This window comes from Taudactylus pleione, unplaced genomic scaffold (assembly GCF_031769625.1).
Source record: "Taudactylus pleione unplaced genomic scaffold, aTauple2 ptg000685l, whole genome shotgun sequence".
Lineage (NCBI taxonomy): Eukaryota > Metazoa > Chordata > Amphibia > Anura > Myobatrachidae > Taudactylus > Taudactylus pleione.
This window is the reverse complement of record NW_028285087.1, coordinates 5,688,243-5,706,254: the sequence shown is the minus strand read 5'-3', so window position 1 is coordinate 5,706,254 and position 18,012 is coordinate 5,688,243. Positions and strand designations below refer to the sequence as shown.

At 46.5% G+C, this 18,012-nt stretch overlaps 1 protein-coding gene across 2 annotated transcripts in view; it reads left to right on the top strand.

The window, feature by feature from the left end:
• CD4 (CD4 molecule) overlaps positions 1 to 18,012 on the top strand; it is a 55,333-nt gene that overhangs the window by 6,941 nt on the left and 30,380 nt on the right. For both annotated transcript variants that reach the window (XM_088456050.1, XM_088456051.1), the window contains exons 2-5: positions 11,600 to 11,723; positions 12,193 to 12,348; positions 13,895 to 14,032; positions 17,407 to 17,637. In XM_088456050.1, the coding sequence (XP_088312176.1) occupies positions 11,672 to 11,723; positions 12,193 to 12,348; positions 13,895 to 14,032; positions 17,407 to 17,637 (577 nt within the window). In that variant the 5' untranslated portion in view covers positions 11,600 to 11,671. The remainder of the gene's footprint in view (positions 1 to 11,599; positions 11,724 to 12,192; positions 12,349 to 13,894; positions 14,033 to 17,406; positions 17,638 to 18,012) is intronic.

Sequence of the window (18,012 nt, the reverse complement as noted above, 5' to 3'; positions counted from 1 at the left end):
CCATGAGCGATATCGTCTAGTGTTTAGCCTTGATCACCCGGGCTGTCCCATGCAAACGATAATAGCATACACACTGATTGATATCATTAACGATATCGTTCAGTGATATCATCCGGCAACATGCGTGAACTTGCAGAATCTGACAATATCGTCAGATTGGCCTGCAAGTTCAGGCGATGGAAGACATCGTTAACGATCTGCGGGAGTGCGCATCATTAACGATATTGTGCATACACACTGGACAATCTGAACGCTATGAACGATATTGTTACCGTCCATATCGTTCACTTTTATCGTCTAGTGCACAGGTTCTCAAAATGACACAAAAAAATCAGCTTACAGGCATTTTAATTAGAGATGGGCGGTTCGGTTTTACTCGGATATGTTCGGTCTCAAAAACGGCATCTTATTGGCTATCGGCTATCACGTGATTTGGATTGCCAAACCGAACAAATCCGAACTTGCGAAAAGAACCAAGTAAAACCGAACCCGCAAATCTCTAATTTTAATGCATCCTTAAATTTAACTAGAGCATTTATTTGGTGACAAAAACTTTCTCTGTTTTTCACTGTTGTTAAAACAAAAATAAAAAATCAGCCTTTTGAAACTTTTGAAGAGCCCCAAATATTTTGCTTTTGGCCAGTAACAGACATCTATACTGTTATCCAATATGTGTTTGCCGTTTTTTAGGGTACAGGCTGATTTCCTACCTATATATCTGTCTGTTATTACCCTGTTTTGTTCTATAAATGTTTCCAATTGTAAAGCGCAGCGGAATATGCTGCTCCATATAAGAAAGTGTTAATAAATAAATTTCCCCATTTTTCAACATAATTTTTTAACATAATGAGCGCAGCTATTAAGAGCAAAAAAATTACTGTGCAAGTGTTTTTTGTGTTACTGTGCAGTTGCCAGTACACACAGATTAGGTGGCACTGTGCAGTAGTCCCCACACACAGAGTAAGTGGTACTGTGCAGTAGTCCCCACACACAGAGTAAGTGGTACTGTGCAGTAGTCCCCACACACAGAGTAAGTGGTGCTGTGCATTAGTCCCCACACACAGAGTAAGTGGTACTGTGCATTAGTCCCCACACACAGAGTAAGTGGTACTGTGCATTAGTCCCCACACACACACAGAGTAAGTGGTACTGTGCATTAGTCCCCACACACAGAGTAAGTGGTACTGTGCAGTAGTCCCCACACACAGAGTAAGTGGTACTGTGCAGTAGTCCCCACACACAGAGTAAGTGGTACTGTGCAGTAGTCCCCACACACAGAGTAAGTGGTACTGTGCAGTAGTCCCCACACACAGAGTAAGTGGTACTGTGCATTAGTCCCCACACACAGAGTAATGGTACTGTGCAGTAGTCCCCACACACAGAGTAAGTGGTACTGTGCAGTAGTCCCCACACTCAGAGTAAGTGGTACTGTGCAGTTGTCCTAACATACAGAGTAAGTGGTACTGTGCAGTTGTCCTAACATACAGAGTAAGTGGTACTGTGCAGTTGTCCTAACATACAGAGTAAGTGGTACTGAGCAGTGTCCTTACATACAGAGTAAGTGGTACTGTGCAGTTGTCCTAACATACAGAGTAAGTGGTACTGTGCAGTTGTCCTACATACAGAGTAAATGGTACTGTGCAGCTGTCCTAACATACAGAGTAAATGGTACTGTGCAGCTGTTCTAACATACAGAGTAAGTGGTACTGTGCATTTGTCCTAACATACAGAGTAGGTGATACTGTGCAGTTGTCCTAACATACAGAGTAAGTGGTACTGTGCAGTTGTCCTAACATACAGAGTAAGTGGTACTGCGCAGTTGTCCTAACATACAGTGTAGGTGATACTGTGCAGTTGTCCTAACATACAGAGTAAGTGGTACTGTGCAGTTGTCCTAACATACAGAGTAGGTGATACTGTGCAGTTGTTGTCCTAACATACAGAGTATGTAGTACTGCGCAGTGTCTTTACATACAGAGTAAGTAGTACTGTGCAGGTGTCTTGCATACATAGTAAGTGGTACTGAGCAATGTCCTTACATACAGAGTAAGTGGTACTGTGCAGTAGTCCCCACACACAGAGTAAGTGGTGCTGTGCAGTAGTCCCCACACACAGAGTAAGTGGTACTGTGCAGTAGTCCCCACACACAGAGTAATGGTACTGTGCAGTAGTCCCCACACACAGAGTAAGTGGTACTGTGCAGTAGTCCCCACACGCAGAGTAAGTGGTACTGTGCAGTAGTCCCCACACACAGAGTAAGTGGTACTGTGCAGTAGTCCCCACACACAGAGTAAGTGGTACTGTGCAGTAGTCCCCACACACAGAGTAAGTGGTACTGTGCAGTAGTCCCCACGCACAGAGTAAGTGGTACTGTGCATTAGTCCCCACGCACAGAGTAAGTGGTACTGTGCATTAGTCCCCACGCACAGAGTAAGTGGTACTGTGCAGTAGTCCCCACACACAGAGTAAGTGGTACTGTGCAGTAGTCCCCACACACAGAGTAAGTGGTACTGTGCAGTAGTCCCCACACACAGAGTAAGTGGTACTGTGCATTAGTCCCCACACACAGAGTAATGGTACTGTGCAGTAGTCCCCACACACAGAGTAAGTGGTACTGTGCAGTAGTCCCCACACTCAGAGTAAGTGGTACTGTGCAGTTGTCCTAACATACAGAGTAAGTGGTACTGTGCAGTAGTCCCCACACTCAGAGTAAGTGGTACTGTGCAGTTGTCCTAACATACAGAGTAAGTGGTACTGTGCAGTTGTCCTAACATACAGAGTAAGTGGTACTGTGCAGTTGTCCTAACATACAGAGTAAGTGGTACTGAGCAGTGTCCTTACATACAGAGTAAGTGGTACTGTGCAGTTGTCCTAACATACAGAGTAAGTGGTACTGTGCAGTTGTCCTACATACAGAGTAAATGGTACTGTGCAGCTGTCCTAACATACAGAGTAAGTGGTACTGTGCAGTTGTCCTACATACAGAGTAAATGGTACTGTGCAGCTGTCCTAACATGCAGAGTAAATGGTACTGTGCAGCTGTTCTAACATACAGAGTAAGTGGTACTGTGCATTTGTCCTAACATACAGAGTAGGTGATACTGTGCAGTTGTCCTAACATACAGAGTAAGTGGTACTGTGCAGTTGTCCTAACTTACAGTGTAGGTGATACTGTGCAGTTGTTGTCCTAACATACAGAGTAGGTGATACTGTGCAGTTGTTGTCCTAACATACAGAGTAGGTGATACTGTGCAGTTGTTGTCCTAACATACAGAGTATGTAGTACTGCGCAGTGTCTTTACATACAGAGTAAGTAGTACTGTGCAGGTGTCTTGCATACATAGTAAGTGGTACTGAGCAGTGTCCTTACATACAGAGTAAGTAGTACTGTGCAGGTGTCTTACATACAGAGTAAGTGGTACTGAGCAATGTCCTTACATACAGAGTAAGTGGTACTGTGCAGTAGTCCCCACACACAGAGTAAGTGGTACTGTGCAGTAGTCCCCACACACAGAGTAAGTGGTACTGTGCAGTAGTCCCCACACACAGAGTAAGTGGTACTGTGCATTAGTCCCCACACACAGAGTAAGTGGTACTGTGCAGTAGTCCCCACACACAGAGTAAGTGGTACTGTGCATTAGTCCCCACACACAGAGTAAGTGGTACTGTGCAGTAGTCTCCACACACAGAGTAAGTGGTACTGTGCAGTAGTCCCCACACACAGAGTAAGTGGTACTGTGCAGTAGTTCCCACACACAGAGTAATGGTATTGTGCAGTAGTCCCCACACACAGAGTAAGTGGTACTGTGCAGTAGTCCCCACACACAGAGTAAGTGGTACTGTGCAGTAGTCCCCACACACAGAGTAAGTGGTACTGTGCAGTAGTCCCCACACACAGTAAGTGGTACTGTGCAGTAGTCCCCACACACAGAGTAAGTGGTACTGTGCAGTAGTCCCCACACACAGAGTAAGTGATACTGTGCAGTTGTCCTAACATACAGAGTAGGTGATACTGCACAGTTGTCCTAACATACAGAGTAAGTGGTACTGTGCATGTGTCTTACATACAGAGTAAGTGGTACTGTGCAGTTGTCCTTACATACAGAGTAAGTGGTACTGTGCTGTTGTCCTTACATACAGAGTAAGTGGTACTGAGCAATGTCCTTACATACAGAGTAAGTGGTACTGAGCAATATCCCCACACACAGAGTAGTTGATACTGTGCAGGTGTCTTACATACATAGTAAGTGGCACTGAGCAGCGTCCTTACATACAGAGTAAGTGGTACTGTGCAATTGTCCTAACATACAGAGTAAGTGATACTGTGCAGTTGTCCTTACATACAGAGTAAGTGGTACTGTGCTGTTGTCCTTACATACAGAGTAAGTGGTACTGTGCAGTTGTCCTTACATACATAGTAAGTGGTACTGTGCAGTGTCCTTACATACAGAGTAAGTGGTACTGTGCTGTTGTCCTTACATACAGAGTAAGTGGTACTGTGCTGTTGTCCTTACATACAGAGTAAGTGGTACTGTGCTGTTGTCCTTACATACAGAGTAAGTGGTACTGTGCTGTTGTCCTTACATACAGAGTAAGTGGTACTGTGCTATTGTCCTTACATACAGAGTAATAAGTGGTACTGTGCAGTTGTCCTTACATACAGAGTAATAAGTGGTACTGTGCTATTGTCCTTACATACAGAGTAATAAGTGGTACTGTGCTATTGTCCTTACATACAGAGTAATAAGTGGTACTGTGCAGTTGTCCTTACATACAGAGTAAATGCTCTAATTCTATCCAAATTTTCCCTTATCCTTGTATATGGTATACCACATAATCTTTTGATATAGTCCTTCTCTTTTTTGTCTGTCCTGTCATCGCCCCACTCTTTGTACCCCCCCCCCCAGTCTGCTGCCACACCCCACCTTTCTGTCTCCCATATTTCTCTAACGCTTGTCTTGCCGCTGCTGCACAGCCCCCCTTCCTTCTCACCCGCTCATTTCCCTGCGGTCTCCCCACAACAACAGGAAATGAACGATTCTTTCACCCCTGTATACTGGGAAATAGGATAATAGCAGCTGTACGTGGGGGTGGCTGGCAGCCACAAAACCACTTCAGACCCCTCTGTAAAAATCACGTATTCTACGTAAGCAGGGAAATAAATCATGGTGTCTGTGCCACAGGTGCCTGCTCGCCGTCAGTGTAATGTGTAATGTAGTCGTCGTTATAGAGAACACGTCTGCTGTCCATGGAACTCTGTCATCTAATGAGAAGCACAGACAATCTGTTATCACTGTGCTTGCTTTTTATTGCTTTCATGGCAAAAGGTGATTTTAGAAAATGAATAAAATATTAAAGTATTTGATCCATGGTCACTAGAAAACCATTGCTTGATGCTAGTCAGGTAATTCCGGGCAGTTGCAGCATAGACCACAGGTACCGGATCAGTATTCAGGACATATTTTTTTTTAACAATGGTGGATGTTGAAAGCAACTTTGAAACTGACGCAACAAAAATAAAACTCTTGTCTGTGCAGTGTCTACAAGTGTCTGTGCGTGTGTGCGCAAGTGTCGGTGCAAATGTCTATGCGTGTGTGCGCAAGTATCTGTGCGTGTGTGCGCAAGTGTCGGTGCATGTGTGTGTGCAAGTATCTGTGCAGTGTCTACAAGTGTCTGTGCGTGTGTGCGCAAGTGTCGGTGCAAATGTCTATGCGTGTGTGCGCAAGTATCTGTGCATATGTGTGCGCAAGTGCCTGTGCAAGTGTCTGCTAGTATCTGTGCGTGTCTGTGCATGTGTGTGCAAGTATCTGTGCAGGTGTCTACAAGTGTCTGTGCAAGTATCTGTGCAGGTGTCTACAAGTGTCTGTGCATGTGTGCGCGCAAGTGTCTGTGCATGTGTGCGCGCAAGTGTCTGCGCAAGTGTCTGTGCATGTGTGTGCGCAAGTGTCTGTGCATGTGTGTGCAAGTATCTGTGCGTATCTGTGCAGGTGTCTACAAGTGTCTGCATGTGTGCTTGCAAGTGTCCGTGCAAGTGTCTGCAAGTATCTGTGCAGGTGTCTACAAGTGTCTGTGCATGTGTGTGCGCAAGTGTCTGTGCATGTGTGTGCGCAAGTGTCTGTGCATGTGTGTGCGCAAGTGTCTGTGCATGTGTGTGCGCAAGTGTCTGTGCATGTGTGTGCGCAAGTGTCTGTGCATGTCTGTGCAAGTGTCTGCAAGTATCTGTGCGTGTCTGTGCATGTGTGTGCAAGTATCTGGGCGTATCTGTGCAGGTGTCTACAAGTGTCTGCATGTGTGTGTGCAAGTGTCCGTGCAAGTGTCTGCAAGTATCTGTGCAGGTGTCTACAAGTGTCTGTGCATATGTCTGTGCGTGTGTGCACAAGTGTCTGTGCGTGTGTGCAAATGTTCTTTGCATGGGTCTGAAAGTGTCTGTGCGTGTATGTGTGCAAGTATCTGTGCATGTGTTCTTTGCAAGTGTCTGAGCGGGTATGTGTGCAAGTGTCTGTGCGCATATGTGTTCAAGTGTCTGTGCGTGTATGTGTGCAAGTGTCTGTGTGTGTATGTGTGCAAGTATCTGCGTGTATGTGTGCAAGTGCCTGTGCATGTATGTGTGCAAGTGTCTGAGCGGGTATGTGTGCAAGTGTCTGTGCGCATATGTGTTCAAGTGTCTGTGCGTGTATGTGTGCAAGTGTCTGCGTGTATGTGTGCAAGTGCCTGTGCGTGTATGTGTGCAAGTGTCTGTGCGTGTGTGCGCAAGTGTCGGTGCATGTGTGTATGCAAGTATCTGTGCAGGTGTCTACAAGTGTCTGTGCGTGTGTGCGCAAGTGTCGGTGCAAATGTCTATGCGTGTGTGTGCAAGTATCTGTGCATGTGTTCTTTGCAAGTGTCTGAGCGGGTATGTGTGCAAGTGTCTGTGCGCATATGTGTTCAAGTGTCTGTGCGTGTATGTGTGCAAGTGTCTGTGCGTGTATGTGTGCAAGTATCTGCGTGTATGTGTGCAAGTCCCTGTGCATGTATGTGTGCAAGTGTCTGAGCGGGTATGTGTGCAAGTGTCTGTGCGCATATGTGTTCAAGTGTCTGTGCGTGTATGTGTGCAACTGTCTGTGCATGTATGTGTGCAAGTATCTGTGTGTATGTGTGCAAGTTCCTGTGCATGTATGTGTGCAAGTGTCTGAGCGGGTATGTGTGCAAGTGTCTGTGCGCATATGTGTTCAAGTGTCTGCGTGTATGTGTGCAAGTGCCTGTGCGTGTTTGTGCGCAAGTGTCTGTGCATGTGTGCAAATGTTCTTTGCATGTGTCTGCAAGTGTCTGAGCGTGTATGTGCGCAAGTGTCTGTGCAAGTGTCTGTGCGTGTATGTGTGCAAGTGTCTGTACGTGTATGTGTGCAAGTGTCTGTACGTGTATGTGTGCAAGTGTCTGTGCGTGTGTGCGCAAGTGTCGGTGCATGTGTGTATGCAAGTATCTGTGCAGGTGTCTACAAGTGTCTGTGCGTGTGTGCGCAAGTGTCGGTGCAAATGTCTATGCGTGTGTGCGCAAGTATCTGTGCATATGTGTGCGCAAGTGTCTGTGCAAGTGTCTGCTAGTATCTGTGCATGTGTGTGCAAGTATCTGTGTAGGTGTCTACAAGTGTCTGTGCAAGTATCTGTGCAGGTGTCTACAAGTGTCTGTGCATGTGTGCGCGCAAGTGTCTGTGCATGTGTGTGCGCAAGTGTCTGTGCATGTGTGCGCGCAAGTGTCTGTGCATGTGTGTGCGCAAGTGTCTGTGCATGTGTGTGCGCAAGTGTCTGTGCATGTGTGTGCAAGTATCTGTGCAGGTGTCTACAAGTGTCTGCATGTGTGTGTGCAAGTGTCCGTGCAAGTATCTGTGCAGGTGTCTACAAGTGTCTGTGCATGTGTGCGCGCAAGTGTCTGTGCATGTGTGCGCGCAAGTGTCTGTGCATGTGTGTGCGCAAGTGTCTGTGCATGTGTGTGCGCAAGTGTCTGTGCATGTCTGTGCAAGTGTCTGCAAGTATCTGTGCATGTCTGTGCATGTGTGTGCAAGTATCTGTGCGTATCTGTGCAGGTGTCTACAAGTGTCTGCATGTGTGTGTGCAAGTGTCCGTGCAAGTGTCTGCAAGTATCTGTGCAGGTGTCTACAAGTGTCTGTGCATATGTCTGTGCGTGTGTGCACAAGTGTCTGTGCGTGTGTGCAAATGTTCTTTGCATGGGTCTGAAAGTGTCTGTGCGTGTATGTGTGCAAGTATCTGTGCATGTGTGCAAATGTTCTTTGCAAGTGTCTGAGCGGGTATGTGTTCAAGTGTCTGTGCGCATATGTGTTCAAGTGTCTGTGCGTGTATGTGTGCAAGTGTCTGTGCGTGTATGTGTGCAAGTATCTGCGTGTATGTGTGCAAGTCCCTGTGCATGTATGTGTGCAAGTGTCTGAGCGGGTATGTGTGCAAGTGTCTGTGCGCATATGTGTTCAAGTGTCCGTGCGTGTATGTGTGCAAGTGTCTGTGCATGTATGTGTGCAAGTATCTGTGTGTATGTGTGCAAGTTCCTGTGCATGTATGTGTGCAAGTGTCTGAGCGGTATGTGTGCAAGTGTCTGTGCGCATATGTGTTCAAGTGTCTGCGTGTATGTGTGCAAGTGCCTGTGCGTGTTTGTGCGCAAGTGTCTGTGCATGTGTGCAAATGTTCTTTGCATGTGTCTGCAAGTGTCTGAGCGTGTATGTGCGCAAGTGTCTGTGCAAGTGTCTGTGCGTGTATGTGTGCAAGTGTCTGTACGTGTATGTGTGCAAGTGTCTGTACGTGTATGTGTGCAAGTGTCTGTGCGTGTGTGCGCGCAAGTGTCTGTGCATGTGTGTGCGCAAGTGTCTGTGCATGTGTGTGCGCAAGTGTCTGTGCAAGTGTCTGCAAGTATCTGTGCATGTCTGTGCATGTGTGTGCAAGTATCTGTGCAGGTGTCTACAAGTGTCTGTGCAAGTATCTGTGCAGGTGTCTACAAGTGTCTGTGCATGTGTGCGCGCAAGTGTCTGTACATGTGTGTGCGCAAGCGTCTGTGCATGTGTGTGTGCAAGTGTCTGTGCGTGTGCATGTATGTGCACAAGTGAAAAGTTTTGTAAAGTTTTGTGCAGGTGTGCAAATGTATTTGTATGTGTCTGCAAGTGTCTGCGTGTGTGTTCAAGTGTCTGTTCAAGTGTTTGCAAGTATCTGTGTGTGTGCAAGTGTCTGTGTGTGTTTTCAAGTGTCTGTGCGTGTGTGTGCAAATGTCTTTACATGTGTCTGTGCGTGTATGCGCAAGTGTCCGCGTGTGTGTGCATGTGTCTGCATGTATGTGCGCAAGTGTATGTTCAAGTGTTTGCAAGTATCTGTGCGTGTGCAAGTGTCTGTGAAAGTGTCTGTTTGTGTTTTCAAGTGTGTGCAAATGTCTTTACATGTGTCTGTGCGTGTATGCGCAAGTGTCTGTGCGTATGTGTGCAAATGTCTTTGCATGTGTCTGTGCGTGTATGCGCAAGTGTCTGTGCGTATGTGTGCAAATGTCTTTGCATGTGTCTGTGCGTGTATGCGCAAGTGTCTGTGTGTATGTGTGCAAGTGTCTGTGCGCATGTGTGCAAGATTCTGTGCGTATGTGCGCAAGTGTCTGTGCGTGTGTGCAAATGTCTTTGCATGTGTCTGTGCGTGTATGCGCAAGTGTCTGTGCGTATGTGTGCAAGTGTCTGTGCGTATGTGTGCAAGTGTCTGTGTACGTGCAAGTGTCTGTGCGTGTGTGCGAAAGTGTCTGTGGATGAGTTTGCAAGTATCTGTGTATGTGTGAGCAAAAGTGTCTGTGCAGATGTATGCGTGTGTACAGGTGTATGCGTGTGTGCACAAGTATCTGTGCAAGTGTTTGTGCTTGTGTGTGCAAGTATCTGTGCGAGTGTGTGTACAAGGTAAGCTGCTTACATTATGACTGGAGCACCATCATCAGGATTGCTCTGATTTACTGAAACGCACTTTGGGCCTGATTCAGGGGGGGGGGGGACACAGAAGCGCCCGCAGCTGCGTCTATTGGTGGTCTCCCGTCTGCAACTTTATACAAAGCCCTCCCTTTTGTACCTCCTGTTGGCTGAATGTGCAAGGACTGGCAGCGGCCGCACACGCTGTAATACCTATTGGCGCATACTTAAGGTGCCCACACACATAGCGATGTGCTCATGATCAGCCGATGTGTACGATTTCCATTGAAACTCTCCCCGGCAGCTCTGCACACGATCTGCACACGATCTGCACAAGATTTGGTGTCCAATCTTCATACGATCTCTCCTGCATCCAGACTGTCACAGTGCATCGGGTCCTAGATTGTCAGATCTGCCCTACTGCACAGCAGATCTGTCGATGCGATGTGCGACCAGCGGAGACACGCATCGCATCGTGAGTGGGGACTCACGATTTTGGCATATTTTACACGATTTGTCGTCACGATTCGTTGAAATCGGCCAAATCGTGTAAAATATAGCTATGTGTGTGGCCAGCTTAAGATGCCACCATCGGTCGCACCATTGAAATGTGCACCAGCCCAATGGTAGCTGCATCTTCCTCGTCGGTGTACGGCCTCCTATGTGGGCGATCAAGAGTCTGCGTACGCAGCTACTCTCACCAACACGCCTGCGACACTCCCATAACACGCCATTAATATGGGCCATCTCCGTGCTTTGCTGCAACACCTCCCTGTCACTGCCCAGGAGCCTGATACATTTCCAATACACTTCTCCCTGCGTGCGCCTGACATTACATCTGTGACTCTATACAGATACGATCGGGATGAACGCGCAGTGGCCAAGAATCGCTCTACTATGCCCGACATCGACCTCTGAGTCAGTTCCTTTGAGTGCTTGATGTTAGCAGCCCAGAGTACGAGTATTCTTTAAATCTTGCCTTGGTATCCCCCCCTCCCTTCCTTGTTCTGATGCTTCACCTAAAAAACACAACACAAAAATATACAATATTTCAATTGTATTCCTCTGTTATCTTTCACACCATATTAAGGGCCTGATTCAGAGCCGGACGCTCTGACCAGAGCGCTCGCTCTGAATCAGGGCCCTCCTACCTCTTATTGGAGCGGCCTCCTGGCCGCTCGTATAGCTGTGGGTGACCACCCACAGCTACAGCGAGTGGCCATGATGATGGTCGCGATGGTCAAGACCATCGCGACCATCGGGCTTGCGAGGAGACCCTGCGGTAGGGTCTCGTGGCCGCAAGCCCAGGAGTGATTTTTGCTCTATCAGAGCCAAAATCACTCCCACTGACATCACTAGTGATGTCAGTGGGGCCGGACCCAGACGGTAGGTGTTCCCATGGGAACGCCTCCGTCTGGCAGCCACGCCCCCCGGCACGCCCACCAAAGGGGGCGTGCTGTCAGTCACCATCGACAGCACGCCCCCTTTGGTGCAAGACCCGTAACGACAGCTTGGCTGTCGCTATGCGGGTCTCACGCATGCACTCGACGGAGCTCCCTCCGTCGTGCACATGCGCATTAGGGCACCATCGACCCGCTTGCGAGCGTCCTGCGCTCACGAGCGGGTCTGAATTAGGCCCTAAGTTCATCAGTATGTTATGGAATGGTCACTTCCCTATGTTGTTCACAGCACTGAATACGCCTGAGAGCCAGGAACAGCAGACACGTCACAGACATCAGGAAATCAGAGCAACGACGGGACATGAAGAAGGAATTATGGACACTCAGCGCTTCCCTCCTGTGTTTTCAGACATGTGAGTGTGAGCAGACACTTAGTGGCGACTCAATGGAGCTCATTTAGAAACCGCAAAAGTGAGAGTTCCCTTTAGTGATGGGACATGACTACTTCGACGTCAGAAGCTCCCGGGCGTACGGGAAAGCGAATGGATTTGTGGGCCAAGGTTTTATTATGGGGATGAAATTATTTAAATGAGAAAAAGGGGTTTATACGGTGGTCCCTGTATTGCATGAAGTCGCTCATCTCTTTTCTTCCCCTACGTCTCCTATGGACGTAGTACAGATAACTGGGCAGATGTAATATCATAATCTAAAGGACTAAAGAGTAGTTTCTGCATTAGAAATAAATATACAGGGGAGAGATGTGGGTACACTGTTATGCTGTTCCCGCCCTTCTGCATGTGTACTACCTCATCTATTGGCACATTAGTGATTGGCGAAATTGCATATAAAGGAAAACATTAATGCTCAGTACCCTTATTTCAGGTCTGTGTCTGGCATCTGGTGTCAGGATAATAGCTCAGGCTGAACACAGCATCACTCTGCCCTGTAATGTGATGACGAAGGGGGAAATTCAGTGGAAAAAGATTGGCCATTCCCGTCCGCTTGTCACATACAAAAGCTGGTCGAAAGACTATCAAGGTAAAGCTGTTAGCGGTTTTATATCCTATGCAAGATAGTAATAGAATCAGTCTACCAGATGTGTGCCACCTCAGGCAGTGCTAGGACTTGTAGTTCCTCAGCAGTTGCAGAACCGCAGGTTACCTTTACCTGGTCTATATGGGAAAGGAGTCCTAGACTGCACACCCTGAATATATATAACGGGAGCTGCTACCTGTTGAGACTGTTAATGCAGACACAAAAAAAAGACAAATCACAGGTGCACAACTCCAAATTACTGATTGATTATATGTATAAATACATTTTGCAATAAAATGTTTGCAATAAATAGAGGTTTTTAGCATAATCATGGCCAAGGTTATGGGCCCACCCACCATATCCAGGTAACCTCTGTAGGGTTGGTCCCTTACATACAGGGGATCAAATCCAGGGTGCAGGACACCCCCAAACCAGCCCAGCCCAGCCACCCCAGGGCATCGCTCTAATGAGAAAGGTGAGGTGTAAAGTAAGATAAGTAAGAGCAGCTACAGCTGTATGTATAGAGTAGAAAGGTGAGATTACATATATAATAAACAAACAGTAAAAGTTTTAGAGCTGCCCCTGCCCCTAATGGGTGTCAATCAATCCTCATTAGAACTAGTTCTACATCTGGAAAATGTTCTAGAAAAGCCGCTGAAGAATAGATGTCCTCTTGGCGTAGCAGATTCAAATTATAAGTGGAGATCGCAAGCATATAGATGGAATCGTACCGTCTCATCTGTGGGCAGGGGCGTATCTATAATGGGTGCAGGGCATGTGGGGAACACGGGCCCCTGGGTCCAGGGGGGCCCCGCACCGCACACCCTGCACCCATAACATTACTTACCTCTCCGGAGTCCCAAGTCGGCGCGGGGGTCCGGCGCTGTAAAACGACTGGAAAATGGTCGCAGCGGCCATTTTCCCATCGTTTGCGCATGCGCAGTACAGGAAAAACGTCCGCTGCAGCCATTTTCCCAGTGCCCTGTGCATACACTATAGACTCTGGGCACACTCTAGTGCCCAGAGTCTATAACTCCGGCGCTGGCCGCACACAGCTCAGCGCGCTGCCGGCCGCTGGGCGGAGAGGAGGGGGCCCGTGTCAGAGACTGCACACGGCCCCCTCCTCTCTAGAAACGCCCCTGTCTGTGGGACTTGCATTCTGGACACCTTGAAATAAACAGTGTTTTCCCATGTTGTACCAAATACAGGTTTTTTGTACTTTTTTTTCGATGTACACTGAATATCATATGATCTTTTTACTTTGTGTATAATAAATTATTTTTAAAGTTACTATACTAACAAGGGAGACGACTCAAAACGTCTAAAGAGGACAAGTGGAGGCATTGAACATAACGACCAATGAGCTTCTAGCTGCCATTTTATAGATTGTACTAGATAAATGATAGCTAGAATCTGATTGGTTGCAATAGGTATCCTTCCACTTGTCCTCTTTGTATGGGGTGAACAGATGAGGAATGTACTGGGTAACAGGAACTCACCAGTTTATAAGTAAATAATTATCTTGCATTATTGTTGATCCCTTCTACAGATAATAAACGTTTTAATGTCCCATCTCACGACACAAACAACTTGGAAGTGACTAAGGTACAGCCCTCGGATTCTGGCAATTACACTTGCATTAAAGGAAAGATTCCAATGCAAACAGTGGAACTCTATGTCCTCCAAGGTAGGTGATGGTGAAATGCGCGAGGTGGCAACAGTTTGGGTTGAGGGATGTGATGTTTGCTATGAGAGTATATATAGTAAGTAAAGGGTGAGAAATAGCGCCATCTAGTGTAGTAATAAAAATCTTTGTGAACTGTGGGCCTGATTCAGCATGAATATTGGTCGATGGTGCGTACTGCCATCTCAGAGTGAGTAACAGCAGGTCAGCGTTTGTGGGTGGTGACGTGGGAGTGGTCAGAAAAACGCAGGCGTGCCTGTCCGTTTGACACCGTTACATGAGCGTGCATAAATTAACTACTGCAACGGAATACGCAGCTTGTGTACTCACTGCATGCAACAAGGTTAGCAATTTCTGAGTAAGGTCAGGGCTGCTGTAATTCTGCATGAGGGGCTGATGTTACCGATGTATACGCAGGACTGCAGGGTATTACGGATGTGAGATAGCGGTAGCGGGCAGCAGTGGGTGTCGTTATGCTGGCTGTGTGACGGCATTACCATAGCACTCATTAGCATATTTTCTCCGTGCGTAATCATAATCACAGCTGCGATCGCAATACTAATCTGTGCTGGATCTGTCCCTGTGTTCAAATATGTGATATGTGAGAAAAACCATCCAATTCAAAGCATACCAAATATATAGTATGTAAGGCTTATCTGTTGTGGTATTTTCCATCTCCCAGAGATTCTCCTTCCCCGTCCTTTCCAGGCTTCAGAAATCCCAGATATTCAAAAAAAAATGCACAAATATAACATAGTGTAATATTATTTCTAATATAAACACACATAAGTGCTTCATTTGTTTTATGCAATAAACCTCCTTCCATCAGTGACAAACAATACTGTACCACAAAACAATACAAGTGTCCAGCAACACACCAACGCATGCGTACCAAAGGAATGACCAATATAAGCCGCTGTCTCTCAGGTTCACTCGCAGACTTGTAGAGAGGATAATGCTCCATAAAATAAGCAAAAAGCTGAAATAGGGGCATATTTATAAAAAAAAATATTTAAATATATTTTTAAAAATACTCTACTAACTTAAAAAAGGTGAATTTCTTTTTTTTTAAAAGGGGGGGGGTTAAGTGGTTAATCCAGAATTTAAAAAAAACCCTCCAAAATCCCATCAAACCACAAGCAATGCGCAGTCTGCAGAGGAGGTGCCAGTGAACTGGCACTTTCAATCGCACAGGATCGTACTTTGGCCCCCATTTACCGACGAAGTATAACCCCTTTAGTGCTCGCTAAAGGGGTTGTGTCCTCGTTTCTGCATTTAACAAACAGCGGTAATCTAAGATTTCCGCTGCTTGTCGCAGCATCGCTCTCACCACTGCCGGGTCCCCGTGTCATGCACATTTGCAGACAGACCGTCATGCATCTGCATAACACCAGAGCCCCATCGCTGGCAGCGTTAGGTTGCCAGCAGCCCGGCGAAGGACCTCGCCGAGGATGAGGCCATCGTGGGACCTCGCTGGAAGGGTAATTAATTATTGGTAAATACCAGTGAATTTTTCGTTAGTATTACAGTGATACTAAACTAAAAATGTGGCTGGTATTTGCCTTCAAATGGTGGCCTTTGGCCCAGATTTATCAACGAGGGATATCCTTGTTTTCACTCATTACTAATCTTAAATGGTGCTCCAGCCAATCACCTCCTAACTCTCATGTGTTTGACAAATGACAGCTGATTGGTTGAGGTACCATGTAAGATTAGTAAGAGTGATCACAAGAATATCACTCCTTGATAAATCTTGGCCTTTATATGTTTCAAACACCTAGCCATACGGCGCAAGATGCATGATGCGACTGAGCCGCGGCGGGAGATGTAACGTAAGTCTTTTTCTTTATTTTCGCATCGTAGGCACAGTGAAACACCACTCACTTTACTACAGAGGTCGGGCACAGGAATTAGTTGTAAACACGTACAAAGTCACAGACGAAGCGCGATGGGTACTTAGCGTGAGAAAGAGTCGCGGCCGCTGCATGGCAGCACTTTGTATACGGAATCAGACTCCGTCGCACACAGATGTACAAATGTCGCACATCACATCGATCAGTGCAGCTTAGCAAAGTAGTTTTGTCGTTTCTGGTTGTTTTATTATGCGAACAAGATGCACATTATTAGCGTAAAACACTCTCGGTGCGCCCGGATCGCCCTGGACCCAGCACTCTGTATATAAAATAAAGGGATCTCAATGTTTCCATATTTCCAGGAGTTAAACTAATGAAAATCATAGTAAAAATAGGAAGAAATGACACGTGTTTTAGAAAATCAGGACAGCTGAAATAATAGGGTGGGAGGGCCTAATTTAAATGTTTATATGGTTGCGGATAATGCACATGGAACTGTGCACTCTATATTTTCCCACAAAGCAGATTCATTTGGAGACTGGCATGTACTTGTGAGTGGGCCAACCCGTAAAAAAAAGAAAAAGATGCCACCTGCTCTAAAATTGACCCCTCCGGCATAAAGACCGCAGCCATGGGTGGCAAGACTTGCAGATGCCCAACTGAGCGTTCTCCCTTCCTCCTGTCACAGCGCTGGTATTGTCCCCCATATTCTGCTACCATACTGTGATCACTGATGAACGTTACATTGCTCCTTCTGAGTTTGAAGCTAATTTAGATATCATTGCGTAGGTCATCTCTTGGCGTTGTACAGGTCCCCATTAGTGTGCCAGTGCTGCTTCTTGTTGTACTTACAACCACAGTTGTGTGGGGTCATATAGAATGCTTTCACTCCAGTGCCGACATCTGAGACATCCAACACGGCTCACCTACGGTGAGACTCAACAGAAAATGCCATCCGCATATCTGATGGGTGGATAATGTGGAGTTCACCAATAGTCACCAGGCTAAGCCTCATTAGCTTCCTTACATTGTATCACGCCACATCAGGATATTTGTGGTGTTCAGAAAACCCTGGGAAATTATTGTCTATACAATTTATGCCGAGGAAACCAAATTGCGTTCATTTTGCTCCATGAGAATTATCATGACCGCCAATAAAAGAGTTCTGTGTTAGCAATGCATGCATCTCATGGCGGTAATGACACTGGCTATATCAGGGCGCATGAAATGGGATGTTCTCTTGATAAATTGTCCACAGAAGCTGGAGATTTGGCGGCCAATTTGGTCATTTCAGGCAAATATCCTAATCCGCATCTATCCATGGACATTAGATTTTCATTTCTTTGGCCTTACATTCCAGTCTCCCAGTGGCCTGAAAGTCTGTGACAATCCGCCAGCCACACTAACCGGGCCTCACGTGACCTGAGCCAGGAGAGATGGTGGGGGCTTATCACTGTAATTGCTGCACACTATTTGCAGGAGCCCTTATCTTCTTTAGTAACCATCCTTCATTTTGTTGTACAGTTTCGGCATACCCTTCAGTCACTCTTCTGGAATCAGAAAACCTGAGGCTGAAAATTACTTCGTATCCCGAGCTGCCTCTTCAGGCCTCCTGGCAGAAAGATGGTAATAATATTGGAAGTCAGATTAACCTGGAGAGGAACAATGTCCAAATAGAAGACAGTGGGACTTACACGTGTGAAGCTAAAATGGGAGACAAGACTGAAAGCATCAATATAGAGATCAACGTTAAAGGTATCATAACCTACCTCCCACCATGTTTATTCTCCCCCTCCTCGCCGTCTTGCGCTGCTACTGAAATTGAAGTGCATCACTAGTTGATGCCTTATTTGTTTCCTCCTCGTAATTGTTGTCATTAATGACTTAAAAAACGAATTACATGACAGGTAAGATCACCTCATGGTCAAATTGTTTGGTTTGGTTTTTTCAACACTGGTTAATTGTTAGTAATGGTTGCGTTCTTGTACACAAGCGAAGGCTCAGCGATGACATTGGTGGGCGCCTCATTAGAAATTCCGGCGGCTGCGACATTTGCAAATTTTCGCACAGGTGCTACGCGCAAAGATACAGTAGCGACGGGGATTTGAATGAGTCCCATAGTGCTGTGGC